General features: G+C 44.1%; 2 protein-coding genes across 3 annotated transcripts; one reads left to right on the top strand and one right to left on the bottom strand.

Moving 5' to 3' along the window:
- Positions 1-1,288: 1,288 nt before the first annotated feature.
- LOC135241091 (putative claudin-24) lies at positions 1,289-3,638 on the bottom strand. The gene has a single exon (XM_064311225.1). It carries the CDS (start codon positions 3,285-3,287, stop codon positions 2,622-2,624), a length of 666 nt encoding a protein of 221 aa, XP_064167295.1. The 5' UTR covers positions 3,288-3,638; the 3' UTR covers positions 1,289-2,621.
- Positions 3,639-9,823: 6,185 nt separating this feature from the next.
- clcn4 (chloride channel, voltage-sensitive 4) lies at positions 9,824-20,107 on the top strand. 2 transcript variants are annotated; one of them, XM_064311415.1, is made up of 12 exons: positions 9,824-10,034; positions 11,093-11,244; positions 11,572-11,671; positions 11,907-12,094; positions 12,279-12,401; positions 12,717-12,923; positions 13,226-13,306; positions 13,673-14,218; positions 14,424-14,610; positions 15,168-15,566; positions 15,942-16,158; positions 16,664-20,107. In XM_064311415.1, exons 2-12 carry the CDS (start codon positions 11,101-11,103, stop codon positions 16,752-16,754), a joined length of 2,283 nt encoding a protein of 760 aa, XP_064167485.1. In that variant the 5' UTR covers positions 9,824-10,034; positions 11,093-11,100; the 3' UTR covers positions 16,755-20,107. The 2 variants fall into 2 exon arrangements, with proteins under 2 accessions (XP_064167485.1, XP_064167486.1); XM_064311416.1 differs by having other exon boundaries at positions 11,090-11,244.
- Positions 20,108-20,727: the final 620 nt, after the last annotated feature.

Raw genomic sequence — 20,727 nt, 5'->3', positions numbered from 1 at the left:
TTACCAGGAAAATCTTTAACCAAATAACATTGTTACAACCAAGACCTCTACTGGGATAAATCTTTATGATTAACAGGAAATGGGAATTCATGCTAGGAATACAGGAATTATAGGAATACAGCTTGCACAAGTGCAAACAAAGATAACATTTGAATATGCAATCGTAATAAACTAAAATGAACTATCCAAATAACAATAGTGTTTCGCAATGAATCAGGCGTATCTCACGCGGCACGCTGCAATAATTACATTTCCTAACACGTTCCTATTGTCGTCACGAGAGTAACAATTGATCGCTCAGTGCTATATACTACGACGCCTCCACGTGCTTCTCTGATGCTGAGGCTCCCACACCGTTTAAAAAGATCTACCGATTAGCATATAATCAAATAACGGCTCCATTGTGTGGCCACGACACAAGGCGCTTTCAGATGACCGCATATGTGCACAGATTGTGGGATGCAGCGGCTTCAAAGTCCGGCTCGCGGTCAGCGTGAGAAGATTCCGGAGGGCAGTACTTATGCAGTTATATGCCCCACGGCCCAAACTGAATTAAGAGTAGGTTGCAGCTCACTTAAAATGACTTATAATAATAACAATAATAATAATAATAATAATAGTTATCATTTTAAATCCTATTTTCGAATGTTTTTTGGGAGCCCCTCTCAGTCAGGGCTCTTAAAATCATCAACTCCCCCCCCCTCCCCTTATGGTGACACTTACTGACCGGACATGGCCAGACTAAATGTGAAAGAACACCTACAGTAGATACAAAAAGCTGTAGAAAGCTTCTGTAGGCCTATCGTCTGGTATACCTGAGGTATGTATTTTAATTGGTCCACTGACTTGGGGGTGTGTACTCTGGTAAACTCTCAGCACAGGGTTGACAGTCTGGTGGTAATAATTTTATTGCACCATATGTCTCAGATCAAATATATTAATATATTTACATTCCCACATTCTCTGTTCTTACATTTCAAAACCAATGACACCCTTTGTTCCTAAAAATCTTGTGAAAAGGAACATGGTAGGATTTTGTGCCTGTTAAAGGCTGTTGGAAATGTCATAGTGGAGGCCTTTATAAGAGTGATTTTTTAAATTATTATGTGAAACAATCAAATGTGTATTTCTGCTGTCATTTATTTGTTTTAAAAATGTTTTATGTGTATCAATCATTACCTGTCAAGATTTTTTCCATGTTAATTCAAAATGTGCACACTAGCCTACAAAAAAACAAAAAACAAACACAACACAAAACAAACAAAAAACAGGCACACACAATAACAGATCTACAGAACATATTTGCCAATTTTAGTTATTTCAGTACAACAACTTTACAGCTTGCTCAAATTTACAGTTTAGGTAATCTATAAACAATTTAGTCATGCCACCTGTTCTCACATGGTCTGAATTACAACAAAATGGGAATAACACGTTTCGTTTTCAACTGGTCAGGCACACCATTCCACACCCAGTCCACACAGGAATCTTTCATTGTGAATATCACCATGCATTCAGGCCTGCATTCAATCATCAATTGTCCATAACTTTGATCTACAAATGAGTGCAAACATTACACTTTTTATAGTAGTGATTGCTGAGCTGTTTGTGAAGATAAATATTCTTTCTTAAAATATTTAGTCAAAGTTAAGGACAAATGTCAAATGTCATTGGCTGAGATTATCTACTAAGATGCATTAGTAGTTTCTTTGGGTCACATTTTGTGAATAACCATTCAGACATACTGATTTCTTTTTGGCATTTACAAGACGTTCTTACCAAGAGTGATTTGCACAGCTTAATGTTTGTTTATACACACAGATCAATTTATACTGCTGTATTTTCACTGAAGCAATTCAGGCTAAGTATCTTGCTAAAGGGTACAATGGCGGTGTCCCACCTTGGAATTGAACCAGAAATTGAGTAACAATCCCAGTCACCTAACCACTATACAACACAATGCTGCTTGAGAAAGTGAAAGAACCAAACAGAAAATATGCTTTTTCTGAGTTAGAAAATTAAATTTACAGGCAAATAATATGATGTAGCAACTAGAAAATTCTGCTTCATGTGTAGTAGTGTGCATGTAACCTCCAAATCTGATTATATGTATACATATAATAACAATACATTTGTTTATACCATTTATGTGGCCACTAAATAAATGAATGATATAAGCGAGGATTATTTTTTTTAAATCATGTTTGTGATTTGTATTGTATTGTATTCTTGCATTTTCTCGCAAAAGTCTGTTTAAAAAATGATTAGAAACAGAATTAACATGAGCAGCATAAGAATCTAGAGGTCAAAACAACAAACAAAAAAGAGGAAGCAGCCGAATGTGTCTACATTCAAGTAAATGTATTTAAATTAATTTTCATGTCAGAAATTAATTCTAATACTTAAAGCAGTGCTCTTAAAGCAGAGTATTGCCCTAAGAATTGTCCTAGCTACATTACCATAAAAATATAGTCAGAATAGTATACTAAAGCTAATGAACACTAAGGCTTCCAGCTTTGGCAGAGAAGGAGAAATGAGAGAGAGAGAAGTAAAGGAGCAAGCGAGAGAAAGAAAAAAGATGTCTCGGGCAGTAATAAGGTGATTCAGTTTCTGGTCTCCGTTCAGACGTACTCTGACTTGGTCCCAGGGGAGTGATCAGCCAGACTGTTCATGGATGTCTGTAGGGGGATCGTCTCTGTGTGGGGGGGCCCCTGACAGAAGAGGCAGGAGCCCACCAGCAGGCCCCCAGCCAGCAGGTGGAGGAGCCCGGCGGCCCAGCCGCAGAAGAGGGCGTTCCCAAACTCCCAGCGCGGCACCACGTCCGGCACGCTCTCGTCGAAGAACCGCAGCACCGTCAGGTGTGCCATGTAGGACACCGGAACCAGCCCCAGCACGCCAGCCGCCAGGCAGAACACGCCCCCCAGGATCCTGGCCGTCCTCTTGGCCCCTCGCGCCCGCGGGCCCTCGCAGCTGTTGACCAGGCGGAGGCCGGGCACAGCCAGCAGGAGTCCCAGGAGCCCGGAGCCCAGGGCCGTGCACATGAGGGCCCGGGCCAGCCGAATGTCCGGGGGCAGGCCCAGCAGGCTGTTGTAGGGCCTGCACTGCGTGGCCCCCAGCTCCTGCACCACGCAGGTCTCCCACAGGCCCAGCTCGTAGCTCTCGGTGGGCAGCAGGCTGGTGGACAACGTCAGCCACTGCGAGGTGGCGGTGGCGGCCAGCGTGCAGAGCCAGGCCACCCCGGAGAGGAACGTCCCCGTCAGCTCCAGGGCCCACGTGCCCTGGTCCATCCCGCTCCAGAGGACAGCGGTGCCCAAAACCGCCGTCTCTCCCACCCTGCCAGAACCACACAACCTCCTCTTCCCCCACCCCACCCCCCAAAAATTCTTTCTTGTTTTACTTGTCTTGGTTGACTGGAGAGCTTTCTCCTAGCGCTGTCGTGGATGTTTTCTGGTACGGTACTGCTTCAGCTCTAGGCTGCGAGGGCCGCCGTCAGAATCGGTCTCCACTCCGATCGAAAGAGCGCATCATCTGCCAATGAGAAAAGTCAGCTTCGCCACAGCGCCGGAGAGCTGCAGCAAGCGCAAGAGGCAACGACTGCAGCTGCAAACAACAAGCTCATTCACACTCGCAGCCGGGTGAGGGATGCTGCTAAAATGCAGACAGGATGTTATTAATATTCAGGTCTTTGTCATTTTTGGAGTGCTAAGAGGAAGCTCACATTTCATTAGGGTTCCTTTTTAACCACTAGCCTGATTTTGCCCCTTTGGCTTCACCATGGTTTCTCCTGTTTGGGAATGTGAGGGACGTGTGGTGGCACATAACTCAAAAAATACACTAATGAACTATAAATACTAGCACATACGCGTATTAAAATAGAAGTGATGCAAGATCGACGGTAACAATGCCATCATTTTAAAGTGAGCAGGCTGCAGTAAGTCAGCTCTCAGATCTCCTGCACGCCAAGCACAAAGTTTGTCTTGATAAAGTGTCTGCATGCCTTTCACGGTGATTCATATTTATTTGTGTTGTACATTTTCAGTTATACAAACATCAGTTTGATTTAGTGTATTTGAAAGTTCAGTGAAATATTTTCAAGGCATAAGTGTGTTCATTTAAGTTAAATATGCAGATTGCATATGTAATGGCCACATTTCTAAAAAGCGCATCAGGTTTCAGGACTTACTTGCTGGTTCATTAACAATGAACAAACTAATTAGTGTTACAACTGGTAACAAATACAATGTAATGCTACCTAAAAAATGTTTTTCCTTGAAGAATAAACACAGATATTAGCAGTACAAATGCCAGTTTCCTAGATATCAGAAACAACACGTAAATACAACAAGAAATATTTTTTCATTCTAATATGTATAATCATATCGGAAATGTTACTAATCTGGCAAAGTGAAATAGTTCTTACCTTCTTGCTTTCAGAGTCTCCAGACATGCAGTCTCAAGATGGGGAATTTTGTTGCACATGACAACAAAACATACCAGGAAACAAAGACAATATTATTGTGCATCTGTGCTGTGATACGGACGTGCCAATCGAGCCATGGACCAAAGAGGTAGGAGTGTGAGGATGAAGGCGATGATGCACAGAAAAATCGTTCCAAACACACACAAAATTCCATCCAACTGTTCAGCTGACCAGACCAAGGTCTTATGCCTGTGAGTGTGTGTGTGCATGTGTTTGTGCGGGTGTGTGTGTTCTACACTGTTTTCCTTTAACACAGTTTTGATGGGTGGAGAGGGGTAGGGCTTTATGTTTGTGTCATCCCAATTAAGACATCTTTAATAATTAAAAAACGGGTTTATCAGAGGTTGAGAGTCTTTATTAGGTCAGATAAATGTGTTTCAAAACAAACTTTTGACCTTGCTACTCTACATCAGGAATCCATGTTTGTAATGGCTTAAAATCATTTTGATGGTCTGCACACTCTTGAACTTCAGCATGTTAATCTTTTTTTTCCCCTGGGAAAATCTAGACTCAAGTACAATGTTTCTTTCCACTTTCTTTATGAGACAGTGCATTTGTAGCTGCAGCTGTCTATGTCTCTTTCCTGTCTTCCCTAAATGTTCTTAAAGGAGTACCATGGTGATTTTCACACTTTCTCTATTTTATGTGCTATTTGCACAAGAGGCATTGAAGAAACACAATGAGCAAAGAATTAAATATGTCCGTTCTGTATTTTTGGAGAAATATGCGTTTTAAATTCATCGTCCCATTTTCAACCGGTTGAGAAAGTTGTCATTTTTCTACGTCACGAATACAGTAACCACTCCTATTTCCACGCCCCGTAAAGAAATCTGACAGGACACACTGTCCTGCTGTTCAGACAATGCAAATATTTGACTAACGTTAGGTTCACTTAAATTAGAGTTCCTTTAGATCATTTCTGGTTATATTCATTTAGCTAGCTAGCTAACTTTAGCTAGCTAGGAGGTTTGCTTTCATAAGGCAATGTTATCGATAACGTTAGCTTGCTAGTTCGCTTTTATGAGGACGTTATAGTTGTGCTTTTATCTTAACTTGGCTAGCTAGATAGCAAAAATTGTAACTGGATACAAGTCAACGTCCTTACCTTAGCTATCTGTCGATACTTGATATACTACTAAGCTAGCTAGCTTGTGAAAATTCAGTCTCCCAAAGAGAGCGTATCATGGGGGTAGCTATGGTAACGGGGAACGGTATGTCAATCATAGCTAACTGACAGTTCTCATTACCACGCCCAGACGGTTCGGGTGAATTTTTATAGTGGGAAATTTAGGCTTAGAAAAATACGTTTTAAAGTACATTGAAATGACTGAAGAATAAAAAAATTATGCACATTTGTTTTGTTGTTGCCTGAAGACAACTGGGAAGTGTCACGTTCAACCACCATGGTACTCCTTTAAAATTTATCTTGGAAGCTGTGCTACAATTGGTATGGTACAGTGCCAAAGTTAGATCTCTAATGCTATGACCTATTGAAATATAATAGTCTGAAATATATCAAAATTATTTTCCAACAGTAAAAATTTTATGTCAAAATTGCTAATTTCAGAATGCTTGTGGAAATATGTTTATGTAGAGCTCATGTGTGTCTGGTAGTGACATCACTAAAAGAGATTTATAGCAGGGTAGGGTCCACTGAAAGTCTACGTGGTGATTGGAGGTTTTCAAGGAGGGAAAGGGTGTCATTCATTTCTAAGGCTGAATTGAATCAATAGTCTCCTAATTGATGAAAGTGTGGGCACATGGCCACTAAAACTAACCATTTGGTACATAATGAAAATAAAGCAAATGACAAGCATTATGTCAATAATGCAGCAAAGGGAACATTTTCCCAGCATTCAACTTATGCTGTTAACATTCTGTTCTCCTGTGGCTCTGAGCTGTTCAGCCACCAAACAGAGTTGTTTGAATGACTTGTCTGTTACCGACTCCTTAAACAACTTTTGATCACTTGCGTCTTTCATTCACAGACATCTTTCATTCTCTCCATCTCTCCAGTCTGTCTCTCTTCCTCTCATTCCATGTCAGAGCTGTTCTCTACACCTGTCTGGCAGCAGTAGGCTTGGGGCTTTTCCTTTTCCCTCATCTCTCTCATTAGTCTCTATCAGTTTGTCCTTATCTCTCTTCAGTTTGTCTTATTTTTTGAATGAAAGACGCAAGTGATCAAAAGTTGTATATATAAATGCAGTCCATTTTATTTCTCTTGCCTTCAAACAGCTCTCCGTTTCTCCTTTTTTGTATTTAGTTTATCTGAACTCTTTCAGTTCTCTCTAATTGCCTCTTGCAGTTGCTGCTTCTCTCCTTCCAACCTTCTGAGAAAAGGGGTAAGGTTCCTACTTTCTTCTTGGTACTTCCTTTTCACTCTCTCCTGTTCCTCCCAGCTCTGTGCATCTCTTTCCCTCAGTAACCGTTGCTACAACACTCTTTTTTGAGACAGCATTGGACTAGACGAGAGGTTAAAACCAACACCCATGGGCCTGCTGAGTGGCTCATACTGTTAAAGCACTTTTCCAGTTCATGTACAGCCTTGTATTTGGGCCATTCCAGCGACTGTGGCTGGTAGCCCCACAAGACAAAGCAGGGTTAGGGAGAGTTCAGTCAGCTCGGATATGTGGCTCATTGCTCCCCAGTGACCTTCACTGATCAATAGGGACCTGTGGTCCCAACAGGTCCCCAAATTCTAATCTCTTTCCCTTGCATCTCAGTGGGACACCTCTGGCCAGGATGATGTTGCTGCAGAGCTCTTTCCAATGTTTCTCACGCCTAAAAACACAACATTCGGCTTTAGGAGGCTGTTGTTGCCACCTAATGGAGAAAAATAAAAATGCATGGCTGACTCCTGAAAGTCTATATGAGTCAAGAAACTCAAGAAAAAATGTTTTTTTTTTAATTCTATTTTTTTAATTATATGGTGTCAAAGTCATTGATATGAGTTTTTTTTTCCAGTTCCCCTCAACTAAGAAGAAGCATACAGTACCTGGTATAAAAACTTAATTAACTTTATGTGCCACTGTAACTCAAGAGAGCAGATATTATATGAAATATATTCAACATGAAGAAGTTTTATATCTAGTTGCTCATATCTAATGTACCGTGAAACAGATATGATCTACCACCATTTTTAATAAGACTGCAAAACTGTAAATTTCTACAGTCAAGGGACCAAACCCAGGAAATTAATCAAAGAGAGAGCAGCCATTTCACACTGTTGTTCCACATGTCAAAATGATGCATGTGTAAAACAACACAATCTTTCAACGTTTTTTCCAACAGTGGCAACAGTGACAATTTACTGTCTGGATAGCAGTGTATTTGCTAAGTAGTAAAATAAAAAGTGATGTGACACGGCCCAGAACAAATCTAGACCATGCCATGGACAGCTTTTGTTAAGAATATTCTGTAAAAGTGCGTAGACTTTGTTCTGCTAGTACAGACACAGTGTATTCAAAATGGTACTGTAATGGAAGTGAAAACAGGCCCTGAGAAGAAAGGGTGGGTACAGCTATCTGAGACCAGCAGGGAGAGCAAAAGAGCATAGTTTTCAACCCTTCGGGCAAAAGTGGCAGCAAACCTAGTCCATGTGTGCCATAAACAAGAAAAAAGAAAAAATTATTTTTATTGCCTTCTTTACATAATATAACAATTTTCTTTTGTAATATGCAAGACTCTTCCATTCAAACGATACATTTTCAAGTATAGGTTAATGTTTGGAGATTGTCATTGCAAAACAGTAATTTTGTGGTCAGTTAACCATTTCTTGGTTGATTTTGAGGTTTGCTTCAGATAAAAGTCTTACTGCATGATCCAGTAGTAGCCTTGTTTGAGCTTCCTGGTGGGGGGGTTACCAGGATTTTGCCAACATGTAAGCCTATTGGCACTTTGTGATTCCAAAGACCTTCAGTTACAGTCCTGAACTTTGATTGGAAACCAGTGTTATGATAAAATGAGACGGAAGTGTATTTGTTTTCCACAGAACAATTCTGGCTGCGCATTATGAGGTCTGGGCTTCATGTGGTCAATGGCCCACAGGTTGAGGATCGCTGCTTTAGAAGTTACAGCTTCCTGAGACTGGTAAAAAGAGGGGTTTCAGTTGGGTATCTTTAGGTAATTCACCAAATCTCTTTTGTGATTATGGCAAGGTCTACTTCTAGTTCAACACCAATGCCACCTGCAATATGCCTTTTCTCTAAACATACCTTTTCACTCAGTCTTTACATGTCCAGTTATAATAATTAACAGCCACAAGCCTAGATTCTGGAATTTGCAAAGGGAAGCCTACTTTTTTCATTAATAGCCTGTGCCTGAAATATTTACTTACAGTAACATGTCAGGACTAGCTGGATGGATGTGGGCCTGGGGCAGTGGCATTCATCAAAAAAGCTTTGTGACATGCTTTCTCTCCCGGCACTCTTTGATCTTTCATGCACGTTCTTTCACAGACCCCTCAAAAGCGGTGCATTCAAGATACACAACGTTTTGCTATAGTTCACTGACAAACTATATCCACTCTAAACAGTTGTCAGCGTTCTGCCGCAGTCTTGTTTCCGCTCCCATCTTTGTGCAACCACTGGTGTAACCCGAATCAACAATTAATGTACAATCAGTGTCACACTGTACACAATTGTCCTGTCAGCTGCTATAGTCTTCAAGCTGTGCAACTGCATGTTGCACACACCAATGTGTTAGTTAATCATTTGCAACATGTTTTCCCATCTTGCATTCAACCCAGGCTCTTAACACTGCTTCCCTGCTTCCAGGGGCATTTAGAGAAGGTGGGGCAGGAGCTGGGGGCAGATAGGAGGTAGATGGACAAGGCATACAGACAAGAAAGAAAGCCTCCTCCAACTATCTGACACTGCACTGATAGGGGCCTGGCTTCACCATGTAATTAACACCGAAGTCCTACATTAATGAGGTGCTCCCCTCTTTAATTCTTGAGCCAATCATGAGCCACTCTGTCAGCTCTGGCAAGGTCAGGATTCAGTAAGGAATAGTTACAATATTTAGATATGTAGATGAAAATGTGTATTACTCACACATTTTATGAAAAGCATTGATGTTTTGAGGACCATTAACATGGTGTGTGACACGATGTTGATTGTTTATGATTTTCTTGGGCATTAACCGTACATGCAAGACTATGTTAAGACTATCATTTCAATACCTTTATTTACTTTGAAGTTTTTAGTAGTTGTAGCCTATATTTTAGTTTATTTTGAATTTCAATAAACCTATGCTAGAAACGTTATTAGTATATGTATGTCCACATTACAGGGAGAGATAAAAATGAGGAGCTGATGTCAACAGATTTTGAGAAGGAACAATTTCGAGACGCCATGACAGAGGAAAGCGGTGCATTGTGGGATCGCCCAGCCAATACTGCAATCACTGACGCCTTCTCTATTTAGCACTTGAAACATTCGGATACATTTTGCAAAAATGACTTAAAATGGGCGTATTTGGCAGGTTAAAAGACATCACGGAATACATTTATTTTAAAATATTATAAATATATCGAGAATCATTGCTGCCGACGGTAAGAATCTGTTTGCATCTTACGAGTTAGCTAGCTAAGCAAGCTAGACTGGAATAATGAACTGATTCTGTCGTGTTAGCTAACTCAAACACTGGTGTCACTTAAAAACATTCACCCTAGCCTTTATTCGTTTCGCATAAAAATAAAAACAGGGTAGGGTGCGAGTTTATTGCTAAATTATACAGAATGTTACTAACATTAGTGAGCAAACAGTAAGACATAGCTTATACGTTGTTTATGTCCCTGACGTTTTAATACCTGCAGTTAACGTTATCCCTTTTTAAAACTATGCATTGTTTGGAATGATACTGCGACAGTTGATAAGAAAAGTGATATTTCAGGTGCGTAAGTTACAGTGTTATTGTAAATGCAGCTGGAACTGATGCAAAAGGGTTGGTGAAAAACTATCCATCAAGAAGCTACTATAACTTGTAGTATAACGTACAGCCTAGTTAGGTGTATTTTTCCTGATTCATTGGGTGGATTGACACTAGTGACGTGTCATATACCTCATTAACCGGTTTAGTGGTTTACACTCCTGTATGAGGTGCACTGTGCAGTATTTACGGTGGTGTCCGGTATTAACTGCAGTAAGAAAACACGGGAATACCAGAAAGAGCGTCTCAAAACAAGGCCACTGAATGTCATGGCTATGTTGAGAAATGTTGCTATTCTTCGTATCGTGCAAGTGCTTTAAAGAACGTATATGGATGGTGCAAACGGCCAGTAAATAGAGAAAATAAATATGTATTCTCTGTATTGGTTGCAGATGCAAAATAGCAATAGTCAGGTCTTATCTGCTGGCTAATTGACGACCGATTACTATACAGGGGTTGCCAAATAGAATTATTTGATACATGCTTTTGTACTTTTTACGCAGGTACTCTTGCTGACTTGTGAAGATCTAACCACTGTTTCCCTTATCTTGCTTCACGTGCAGCTTTTTGAAGGACAAAAAATGTCCATATTTCTCAGCCATTACAAAAGTGTTATTCTGCGTTTTTTGTGAGTGTGCTTTAAAAAAAAAAAAAAAAATCTTCCTGCCTTCTTTCCAGCAGAGACCAGTATGACTCCCACAGAGGAGATGAATGGCTCGGGGAACCTCATGGACTTCCTGGATGAGCCCATCCCGGATGTGGGCACCTACGAGGACTTCCACACCATCGATTGGCTTCGGGAGAAGTCACGTGACACAGACCGGCACAGAAAGGTGAGCTTCTGTCCCCAAACTCAGCCATGCGACTCTCCTCTGCTGTATGTCGCTCTGGATTGAAGACTGCCAAGTGATTGTATGACGAGGACAGGCCATACAGACCGCTTAGGCTTGTCATTTTGCCCACAATCCACCATTTATGCATGGACTGTTGTGTTAAGCCTGTTGTCCTTGTTGTCTTTCGTTTAGAAATAAAGTTATTGGAAAAAGTGTTATGTTGCCATGGAAATCCTGTTGAGACCTAGGTGTCAGTTTGAGGTTTCTTCCTTCTGTCCTTCCCGTGCCGGATTCAGAGTGTATTTTATTTTCTGGCTGCCTGCTTAGATCACCAGCAAGAGTAAGGAGTCCATCTGGGAGTTCATTAAGAGCCTGCTGGATGCCTGGTCAGGATGGGTGGTGATGCTGCTGATTGGACTCCTGTCAGGTAGGGTTCTGTCCAACCTCTTGCCTGGGCTATGTTCGTGTATCACACTTGGCCTGCACAGAAATGTCTGTATGCTAAATGTGTCTGACTGCCTGGGGTATCCACATATTCAAACAAAAAAGTATGAAAAGTTCATTTGTTTATTTGGTTTATAAACAGTTGGTAGTGTATGTCCATACACTTTCCCTGAGTTCTGTTTCCTCATTGAATGTGAACTCCTCTCCCGTGCACACAGGGACACTGGCCGGCGTCATCGACCTGGCCGTGGACTGGATGACGGATCTGAAGGAAGGGGTCTGCTTGTCTGCGTTCTGGTACAGCCACGAGCAGTGCTGCTGGACCTCCAACGAGACCACCTTCGACGACCGCGACAAGTGCCCGCAGTGGCAGAAGTGGTCCGAGCTGATGACCGGCCATGCTCTGGTAACGCCCCCGCGTGTGAGAGTTAGCTTTAGGCACCAAGCCTTCTCTCTGCTACAAAGCTGGGAGCAGACTGTCTGTGGTCCATCTGCGGTCCAAAATTAATTTAGGAGTGAGTAGACCTGTGTCCTCTTCGATGGTGAAGCCAGGTGCTTGTTGTTACTGATGAAGTCTTGTCTTTTTCAAGGGTGGCGGAGCGTACGTGCTGAACTACTTCCTGTATGTTATGTGGGCGCTGTTCTTCTCCTTCCTGGCCGTGACTCTGGTCCGCGTGTTTGCGCCGTACGCCTGTGGCTCAGGTATCCCTGAGGTGGGTATCACAGGTCCTGCAGTGTGTAAACTGTTTGAACTGTCACCCGTTTGAAACTGAAACCTTCCCTGTGTCTGTATGCACCATCAAATGGGGGTGTGTTTTAGTGTGTCTGTGTCTTTGTGCTGTAATGTTCTCATGAAATGGGGTTGTGTTTTAGTGTCTTTGTGGTGTGCATATTATTTCTTTATTAGTGTTTTTTTTGCCATGCTAAGAAACAGAAAAGGGTGCATATTTGAATTTCTGTCTTCCTGCTACCAGCGTGATGTGGGACTAAAGCATCTGAACACGTCTTTGGCTTCTAACCCCCTCCAGATAAAGACGATCCTGAGCGGGTTCATCATCCGGGGCTATCTGGGGAAGTGGACCCTGCTGATAAAGACGGTCACCCTGGTGCTGGCCGTGTCCTCCGGCCTCAGCCTGGGCAAGGAGGGCCCGCTGGTGCACGTGGCCTGCTGCTGCGGGAACCTCTTCAGCAGCCTCTTCTCCAAGTACAGCAAGAACGAGGGCAAGCGCAGAGAGGTGAGCGTCCCCGTGACCCTGACAGACCGTGAGCGTGACCGACTGTGACCGTGACTGAGCGTGAATGTGACTGACCATGACCATGACTGAGTGTGACCGTGACTGAGCGTGAATGTGACTGACCATGACCATGACTGAGCGTGAATGTGATTGACTATATCCAACTGACCAACTGTGAATGTGGCTGACGGTGACTGACTGAATTTATTATTGTTTTTATTCTTAATATTACTGTCAAATACACCATTTAAAATTGCACTATTTGAATGCCGTATCGTTGGATAATGCTCTGTGCTTGACAGGTGCTGTCCGCGGCGGCAGCTGCCGGTGTGTCGGTAGCCTTTGGGGCTCCGATCGGAGGCGTGCTGTTCAGCTTGGAGGAGGTACGGGCATCCCCACACCGTGGGGTTATGCGTTCAGTGCCCTTGTGTGCCGAAAGGTGGGTTGGGTTGGGTTATTCTCGGAGGGGCGGAGAAATGAAGGGGAACTGAGGCTGTGTGGTCAGGGCGTTCACTCTACTGCTCTTCCACTGCCAGTAACGCAGGGTCTTCTTGGTCCATATTTTAAGACCTTTGGTGGGGGGTTTCATTTCTTAATAATTTTCCAAAGGACATAATTGCAAGCTTGAAATATGAATATTAAAGCAATCACTGGAAAGTGACCTTTCGGCCAGGCCATTTATTTACCTTTTCATGTAATCGCGCGCGTGCGTGCTGGACGGGGGGTGAGCTCTGTGTGTTTTTCGGCAGGTGAGCTACTACTTCCCGCTGAAGACGCTGTGGCGGTCCTTCTTCGCCGCCCTGGTGGCGGCTTTCACTCTGCGCTCCATCAACCCGTTCGGGAACAGCCGGCTGGTGCTGTTCTACGTGGAGTACCACACGCCGTGGTACATGGCCGAGCTGGTGCCCTTCATCCTGCTGGGCGTGTTCGGGGGCCTGTGGGGCACCCTCTTCATCCGCGGCAACATCGCCTGGTGCCGGCGGCGCAAGACCACGTGGCTGGGCCGCTACCCGGTGCTGGAGGTGATGGCGGTGACGGGCATCACGGCCATCCTGGCCTTCCCCAACCCGTACACGCGGCGCAGCACCAGCGAGCTCATCTCCGAGCTCTTCAACGACTGCGGCGCGCTGGAGTCGTCCCAGCTCTGCGACTACGTCAACGACCCCAACATGACGCGCCCGCTGGACGACATCCCCGACCGGCCCGCCGGCCCCGGCGTCTACGCCGCCCTGTGGCAGCTCGCCCTCGCCCTCGTCTTCAAGATCGTCATCACCATCTTCACCTTCGGCATGAAGGTCAGCCGGGCATTGTGGGTAAAGGGGGTGGGGCTTTACAATGCTGAATCTTATGCTGTGTACAGATCCCCTGTGATCTCCTGCTCTGTTCACATCCCCTGTGATCTCCTGCTCTGTTCACATCCCCTGTGACCTCATTGCTCTGTTCACATCCCCTGTGACCTCCTGCTCTGTTCACGCCCCTGTGACCTCCTGCTTTCTCCAGATCCCCTCGGGGCTGTTCATCCCCAGCATGGCGGTGGGGGCGATCGCCGGGCGGATCGTGGGCATTGCGGTGGAGCAGATGGCCTACCACCACCACGACTGGATCATATTTAAGAACTGGTGCCGGCCGGGGGCGGACTGCGTCACGCCGGGCCTGTACGCCATGGTGGGCGCTGCCGCGTGTTTGGGTAAGAGCCCGAAACGCCGCCGCCCGTGTGCGTACACATTCCCTGTGTGTGTACACATTCGCCCGTGTGTGTACACATTCCCTGTGTACGTTAAGCTCAGTGGGAAGGTCGTATAAACCTGTCCTGTGTGTTCTTATACAGCCAGCTAATTGAATGGAACTTATAGTATAAAGTAAAATAATGTAGTGATAAATCACTAGAGGAAGTTCTATTGAATATTTTTACTAATGATATTAGTAGTAGGTTATTACAAAAGCAAAACCTATTGATCGGTTTAGATGACTTTGCCAACTCTTCTTTGCCAAAGGGCCTCCACTGACTGGCCCTTTTCCCCTCTGGGCTGTCCCAGGTGAAATACTTTAACCCATTAACTACCAGTTCCTGTAGAATTATGGACAATTTTAAAATAGAGAGCAATTTTCAAATGTATCTAGGATCAAGAATGATTCTTCCATATTGTTGTACATTTTGGTTAACAATGTTCTGCTAAAGAAGAATCTGGTGAAACTTTGCCCTGACTGAGCGCCCCTCTCCCCCGATCCCCCGGGTCGCTGCAGGCGGGGTGACGCGGATGACCGTGTCGCTGGTGGTCATCATGTTCGAGCTGACGGGCGGGCTGGAGTACATCGTGCCCCTGATGGCCGCGGCCGTCACCAGCAAGTGGGTGGCGGACGCCTTCGGGAAGGAGGGCATCTACGAGGCGCACATCCAGCTCAACGGCTACCCCTTCCTGGACGTGAAGGACGAGTTCACGCACCGGACGCTGGCCACCGACGTGATGCGCCCGCGCCGCGGGGAGCCGCCGCTGGCCGTGCTGACGCAGGAGGGCACCACGGTGGAGGACGTGGAGGCGCTCATCAAGGACACCGACTACAACGGCTTCCCCGTGGTGGTGTCCCGCGAGTCGGAGAGGCTCATCGGATTCGTCCAGCGCCGGGACCTCACCTTGGCCATCAGTGAGTCTCACCCCACACTCACATGCACATGCACACCCACACGCACACGCACACGCACACGCACGCGCACGCACACGCACACGTAACAAACAACACAAAGCACACACGCACACACAGATACACACACACACACACACAGATACACACACACACACACACACCCGCAACAAACAACACAAAACACACAAGCACACATACGCACAGACAAGCACAAGCACTTACACACACATCCACACACACAAGACATTCGGCTCACACACACATGTGCACTAACAAAGGCTTATACATGTACATGCGCGCACACACACACACACACACACACACACACATTCTCTCTTGCTCTCTCTCTAAGCCTGTCTGTGGGTCTTCCCTCAGAGAATGCGCGGCAGAAGCAGGACGGCGTGGTGAGTAATTCGGTGGTGTATTTCACCGAGGACGCCCCGCAGCTGCCCGCCAGCAACCCCCAGCCCCTGAAGCTGCGCCGGATCCTCAACCTCAGCCCCTTCACCGTCACCGACCACACGCCCATGGAGACGGTGGTGGACATCTTCCGGAAGCTGGGGCTCCGGCAGTGCCTGGTGACGCGCAGCGGGTGAGAGCTCAGGAGAAATCTGGAAAATCATGGAAGGGTTGTGGAACGTGGTCGGATATCTCCCTGACTTTGAAATGCCTGGGAAAATTAGCCAAAGAATAATAAAAACCAAAGAAGTTGGTCTGGAAATGAGGTGGAATGAAACTGTATGGCCTTTCTTCTCATTTGACTAGCTTAATGCATCCAAAATAATGATTTAACCTTTCCTGTGTGTTAACAGTTATGCATAGAAGCAGGAGACTGCTTTCCGCCAGTAGTGTGGCTCTGTATGAATAGCTGTCTATCTTTGTAGACCTGGACGTGCTGCTGGCGTGTGTAACACAACATATTGTGAAAGTAATGCAAAAAAGTCTACTTTGCAATATTAGCTCATAGCCCAGTTTCTTGTCCTTTACCCCAATTGTTTTCTTGGGGCTATTTGTAATATATTTGTAATATGCAATTCAAAAATGAGTTACATTTATAAAAGTAATATTTGTGTTTGTTGTGTTTCTGTACATTTCAGGCGTCTCCTGGGGATTATCACCAAGAAGGACGTCCTGCGACACATGGCCCAGATGATGAACCAGGATCCTGAGTCCATCATGTTCAACTGAGCCCCTCCCCTTCCTCCTCCCCTGCCCAACCCCTTAATCCCAGAGCCAGGAGCATGTGAATAGTGCCACACTACTGTAACCCGCAAAGCGTCTCTCCTAACGTGCCGCAGCTGGCGCCCCCTGGAGCCTTCGGTCAGAATGACAGACTGAAGCCCCTTGGAGGGGGGGGGGGTGTAGGATGAGGTCTGGGGGTGTTCTAGCCCTGCCGGCCCCATTGCTGCCATGTATGTCGTGCTAAAGTAGTTGTTTTTTTTGTTGTATTAAAATTAGATGGTGAGCTCCAGGTTGTGTCTACTGGAGGACCATCTTATCAGTGCCCTCTGCTGGCTGCCACAAGTGCAGTATTGGTAGGTACACACAAACTGGTGCCATTCATGTGGATCTAACTGGATCTAAAGGCTGGAATCGGTGTGCAAATTAATGGGGCCAAACTAGAAGAACACCAGTGGAAGGGGACACCAGTGGAAGGGGAGGTGATGGACATTTGGGCGGTGCTTTGTCTTCCTACGCATCTGATATTCTTCTAGAAATGGATATTACTTAAGGCAGGGGTTGGAAGTTTAATGGGTTATCATTCGGTCTGCAGCCTGTTTCCACCTGTAGTGCTGCTCGGAAATATCTAAATTGTAATTGCGGGCTATGTGATCTTGACATAAGCTAGAACAAAAATAAGAAGCCGTGTGGTCCTCTTAGGTCTCCAAGTTTCTCCACTCTAAATTGGGGAAAGGAAATGCAGCTGCTGGGTAGCTCACTTGGTAAAACTGCCGCTTGCATTGTGTGTGAGCGCTACGTTCCTGGATCGAATCCGAATGCCAGTGTCTGAAGGCGCGCGATTGGCTTGGGGTCGCCCAAACGATATATGGGAGAGATTCTGTCTGCAGGGATAGTGTTCGTTGCTCGAGTGGCCCCACAAGTGCTCCTAAGTTGAAAAATTTAAGAGCACACTAATGCACCCCAATTAGTAGATGTGCTCCTAAATTATTTTCCAGTTAGCGCAAATCTACTTTCAGGAACCAATGCTCGCTGAAGAGCCCTACCTTAGCTCTGGGTTCCCAGACTTAAATTTGGTGTTCAGAGTAAATCAGAGAACCAGCAGACACTGCGGCCCTTCAGGACTTTAGTTTGAAAGCCCCAGGAGAGCACACATACTGTTCGCTCGCTGTTCTGGAGATTTAGTGCTTTCACACATTCCATTGGAATTGAAGCTTTATCTGATCATGTAACTTGGGTGCGAAACAAGGTTTAAAAAAAAAATGTGCCTTGTTTCACATCAGTTGAAATGCTACAGTTTTTGCCACCATCTGGACATGCGCTTATATCTCTGAGGACAGGATGGCAAGCGGCAGCCGTAAATCATGGCGTGTGCGCGCCCTTGTGACTGAGGGTATGCGCATTGCTGCGCAGTCACGTCACGGCCCTGCACAACGGGTGCCAAATACGAAATTCAGAAACGCCGCAGGTTTTCCATTCAGTGTAGAACGGCTTAATGGCCTAGTTTATCTAAATCAAATATTTTAACAATAGTACAGGTACTTTGAAAAACCGCAAGAATGTGTTCAGTATTTATATTATGTTCAGAAATGATTTACTTTTGAAACGCAAGGAGACATGTTGGCTGCTGTACCTCCTGCTCGGAATTCTTTTGCAGTTCTACCTTTTCTGGAAATAGAATCCGGTTCTCTTTAATGCCAGCCACAGAAACCACACACTAAGCTCAGATGAATGGCCAGTGAACGCACTTTTTTAGGATATCCAGACAACTTCTTTTCCTGTGTCTTTCCTCCCATCTATTTTCTTACAGAAAGCTTTGTAATCAGTTTAAGTTGCAGCTGCTCCCGGTTGTGTTTGAAATTTTACTGAAGTCTGAATGTGTGTAAGTCTAGAATATCTCTAAGTTACACGCTGTTAACACTTTTTTTAAGGTGTTTAATTTAAGGTGTCTCATTGAAGGTCAAGTAGGGCTCTGGTTATTGTAAAAATCAAAGCCTTTTGGGTTTTTTTTCCCATGTTTTTTGGTACAGCTGTTCTGTCTGGCAGCCTGGGGTTGTTTTTCCATCCCTGGCATTGTCATTGTAAATGTTCCCTCCCCAAATCTTTTAACGGCATGTAGATAATGACCGCCATTTATTTATATTTGTTGTCAAAAATAGCACATTTATGTTGATGCACAAGTTTATTTGTAGTTTTACCTTGTTGGCTTTTTTGGTTTGTATAGTTTCCTGACATTGTTATACAGTGGTCCAAAAAATCCAGTACATGTAACTTACATGGTTTGCACTAAAATTACTTAACTAAATGGAACTTTAATCATTAAAAAGGGAAATTTTGTTGGCGTTTTTTTGTTTTTCTGTGATTCTATAAATGAATCATATTCTGTTTATTTCTTGAAGTTTTATCGGATATCAATGCAGTTTTCCTGTTAAACACTATGGAACATTAGCATGTTTCGTCTGCATAGAACTGGATAAAGTAATACTAAAGCTGTGGACAATCCTAAGATTATGTTTCTCAACTATTATGACAATGATAGACTATTAAAAAATGGACTACTGCCAGTTTGCATTAACAATTAAACGTAATACTTCAGACTTATATAATGCAGTGAAAGGTATATTTATTTAAAAATTTGTTAACATTTTTATGCACCACTTCAGTTGAGTTTTTGTCTTTTTAGCTAGGTACAGTGTTGTTGCTAATTGCAGGTAATTAAGTTACATACATAAGGTTTATGTACAGTTATATGTAAGTGACCTAATTGCTCATAGATGTAATTGAACAGTATATACAGCAAGTAGCATTGATAAATATGCATGAAGGGTACAGTGCACACCATTTTCAATCAACCCCACTAACATATTTTCTTATGCTTTGCCTTTTGCAAGGCAGCTGCAGAAAAGGTATATCTCATGGCTAGTTACTGTCAGTTCAGTTGGGGTTTAAGGCCACTTGTGTTTCTGTTTCACTCTTAACTCTTTCAGAGTTACTCATTTCCCTCATATTCTGAATCGTACCACTGTGTTTCAGCGTAAAAAAAATGTGAACTGGACAAAAAGTGACCCCTTCACAAGCTGTTGCTAATTTAGCTTCAGCGTCGCGTCATTTACGGTTGATCCCTCTCACCGGTACAGCTACAGTCAGCTTCATATCGGGGGGGTTCTTGGTTTGAGGCCGCTTTGTGTAACTGTTGCTGTAGCTTCGTACCCAGCCAGGGGGGTAGCGCTTTTGAGTCTCAACGGTAATGCTGTGTGCTGTTTGCTATTTTCGCTATTCCTGTCATGTGTGATAGGACAGAGTTGTGAGACCTGGCATTATACAGTCAATAAAGTGTAATAAATCAGCATAGAGTACCTGTACATCTGTGTGTGATCCCAGTTTTATTATTTCTATGGAGATAATACTTCACAATCAAATAAATGTGTATGTAATTAATTCATTTTACCATGGGTGGTGCCTTAATTTAGTTTTGCAGGTTTTACAGTTTTAAATGGATCACTATTGGACTAGGAAAAGGCTTGGACTCCCAGGGGGGTTTAATAGGTCATTTTCACCCTATAGCTGAAGTTGGTTTTTTGTCACAAACGCACAGGACAGATTCCCATTCTTTCTGGGTGCATTTCATTTGTAAATGATTGGCCAAACGGTAATTGTATTCAAGTGCCTGGACAGAGTGTTCTCTTTTTCATTCTTAACCATGAGAAGTACATAGTGTATTTATGCATATTATCAATTCATAAAGCTGGATACTTTACTAAAACTATTCCGGTTAAGTTTCATTACTCAAGGGTACATCAGCAGCACATCAACTGAGAATCCAGCCCTTAACCTTTGAGTTACAAGCCCAGTTCCCTAACCATCATACTACACTCTGCTTACAATGAATGTTTGCTTTCACAGTGTGTGGGTGACAGGAGGCCAGTCCTGCATATATGAAGAATTTATCACAGCACCAAGAGGTTTCTCCACAGACCAACAC

This window comes from Anguilla rostrata, chromosome 15 (assembly GCF_018555375.3).
Source record: "Anguilla rostrata isolate EN2019 chromosome 15, ASM1855537v3, whole genome shotgun sequence".
Taxonomy (NCBI): domain Eukaryota; kingdom Metazoa; phylum Chordata; class Actinopteri; order Anguilliformes; family Anguillidae; genus Anguilla; species Anguilla rostrata.
This window is presented reverse-complemented; position numbering and strand designations above follow the sequence as displayed.

Excerpts from the sequence above, each read along its gene's own strand:
- clcn4 (XM_064311415.1), top strand. The coding sequence starts at position 11,101 with ATGACTCCCACAGAGGAGATGAATGGCTCGGGGAACCTCATGGACTTC. Across the intron at positions 11,672-11,906 it reads GCTGATTGGACTCCTGTCAG|GGACACTGGCCGGCGTCATC; the intron begins GTAGGGTTCTGT and ends CCGTGCACACAG. Across the intron at positions 12,924-13,225 it reads ACGAGGGCAAGCGCAGAGAG|GTGCTGTCCGCGGCGGCAGC; the intron begins GTGAGCGTCCCC and ends TGTGCTTGACAG.
- LOC135241091 (XM_064311225.1), bottom strand. The coding sequence starts at position 3,287 with ATGGACCAGGGCACGTGGGCCCTGGAGCTGACGGGGACGTTCCTCTCC.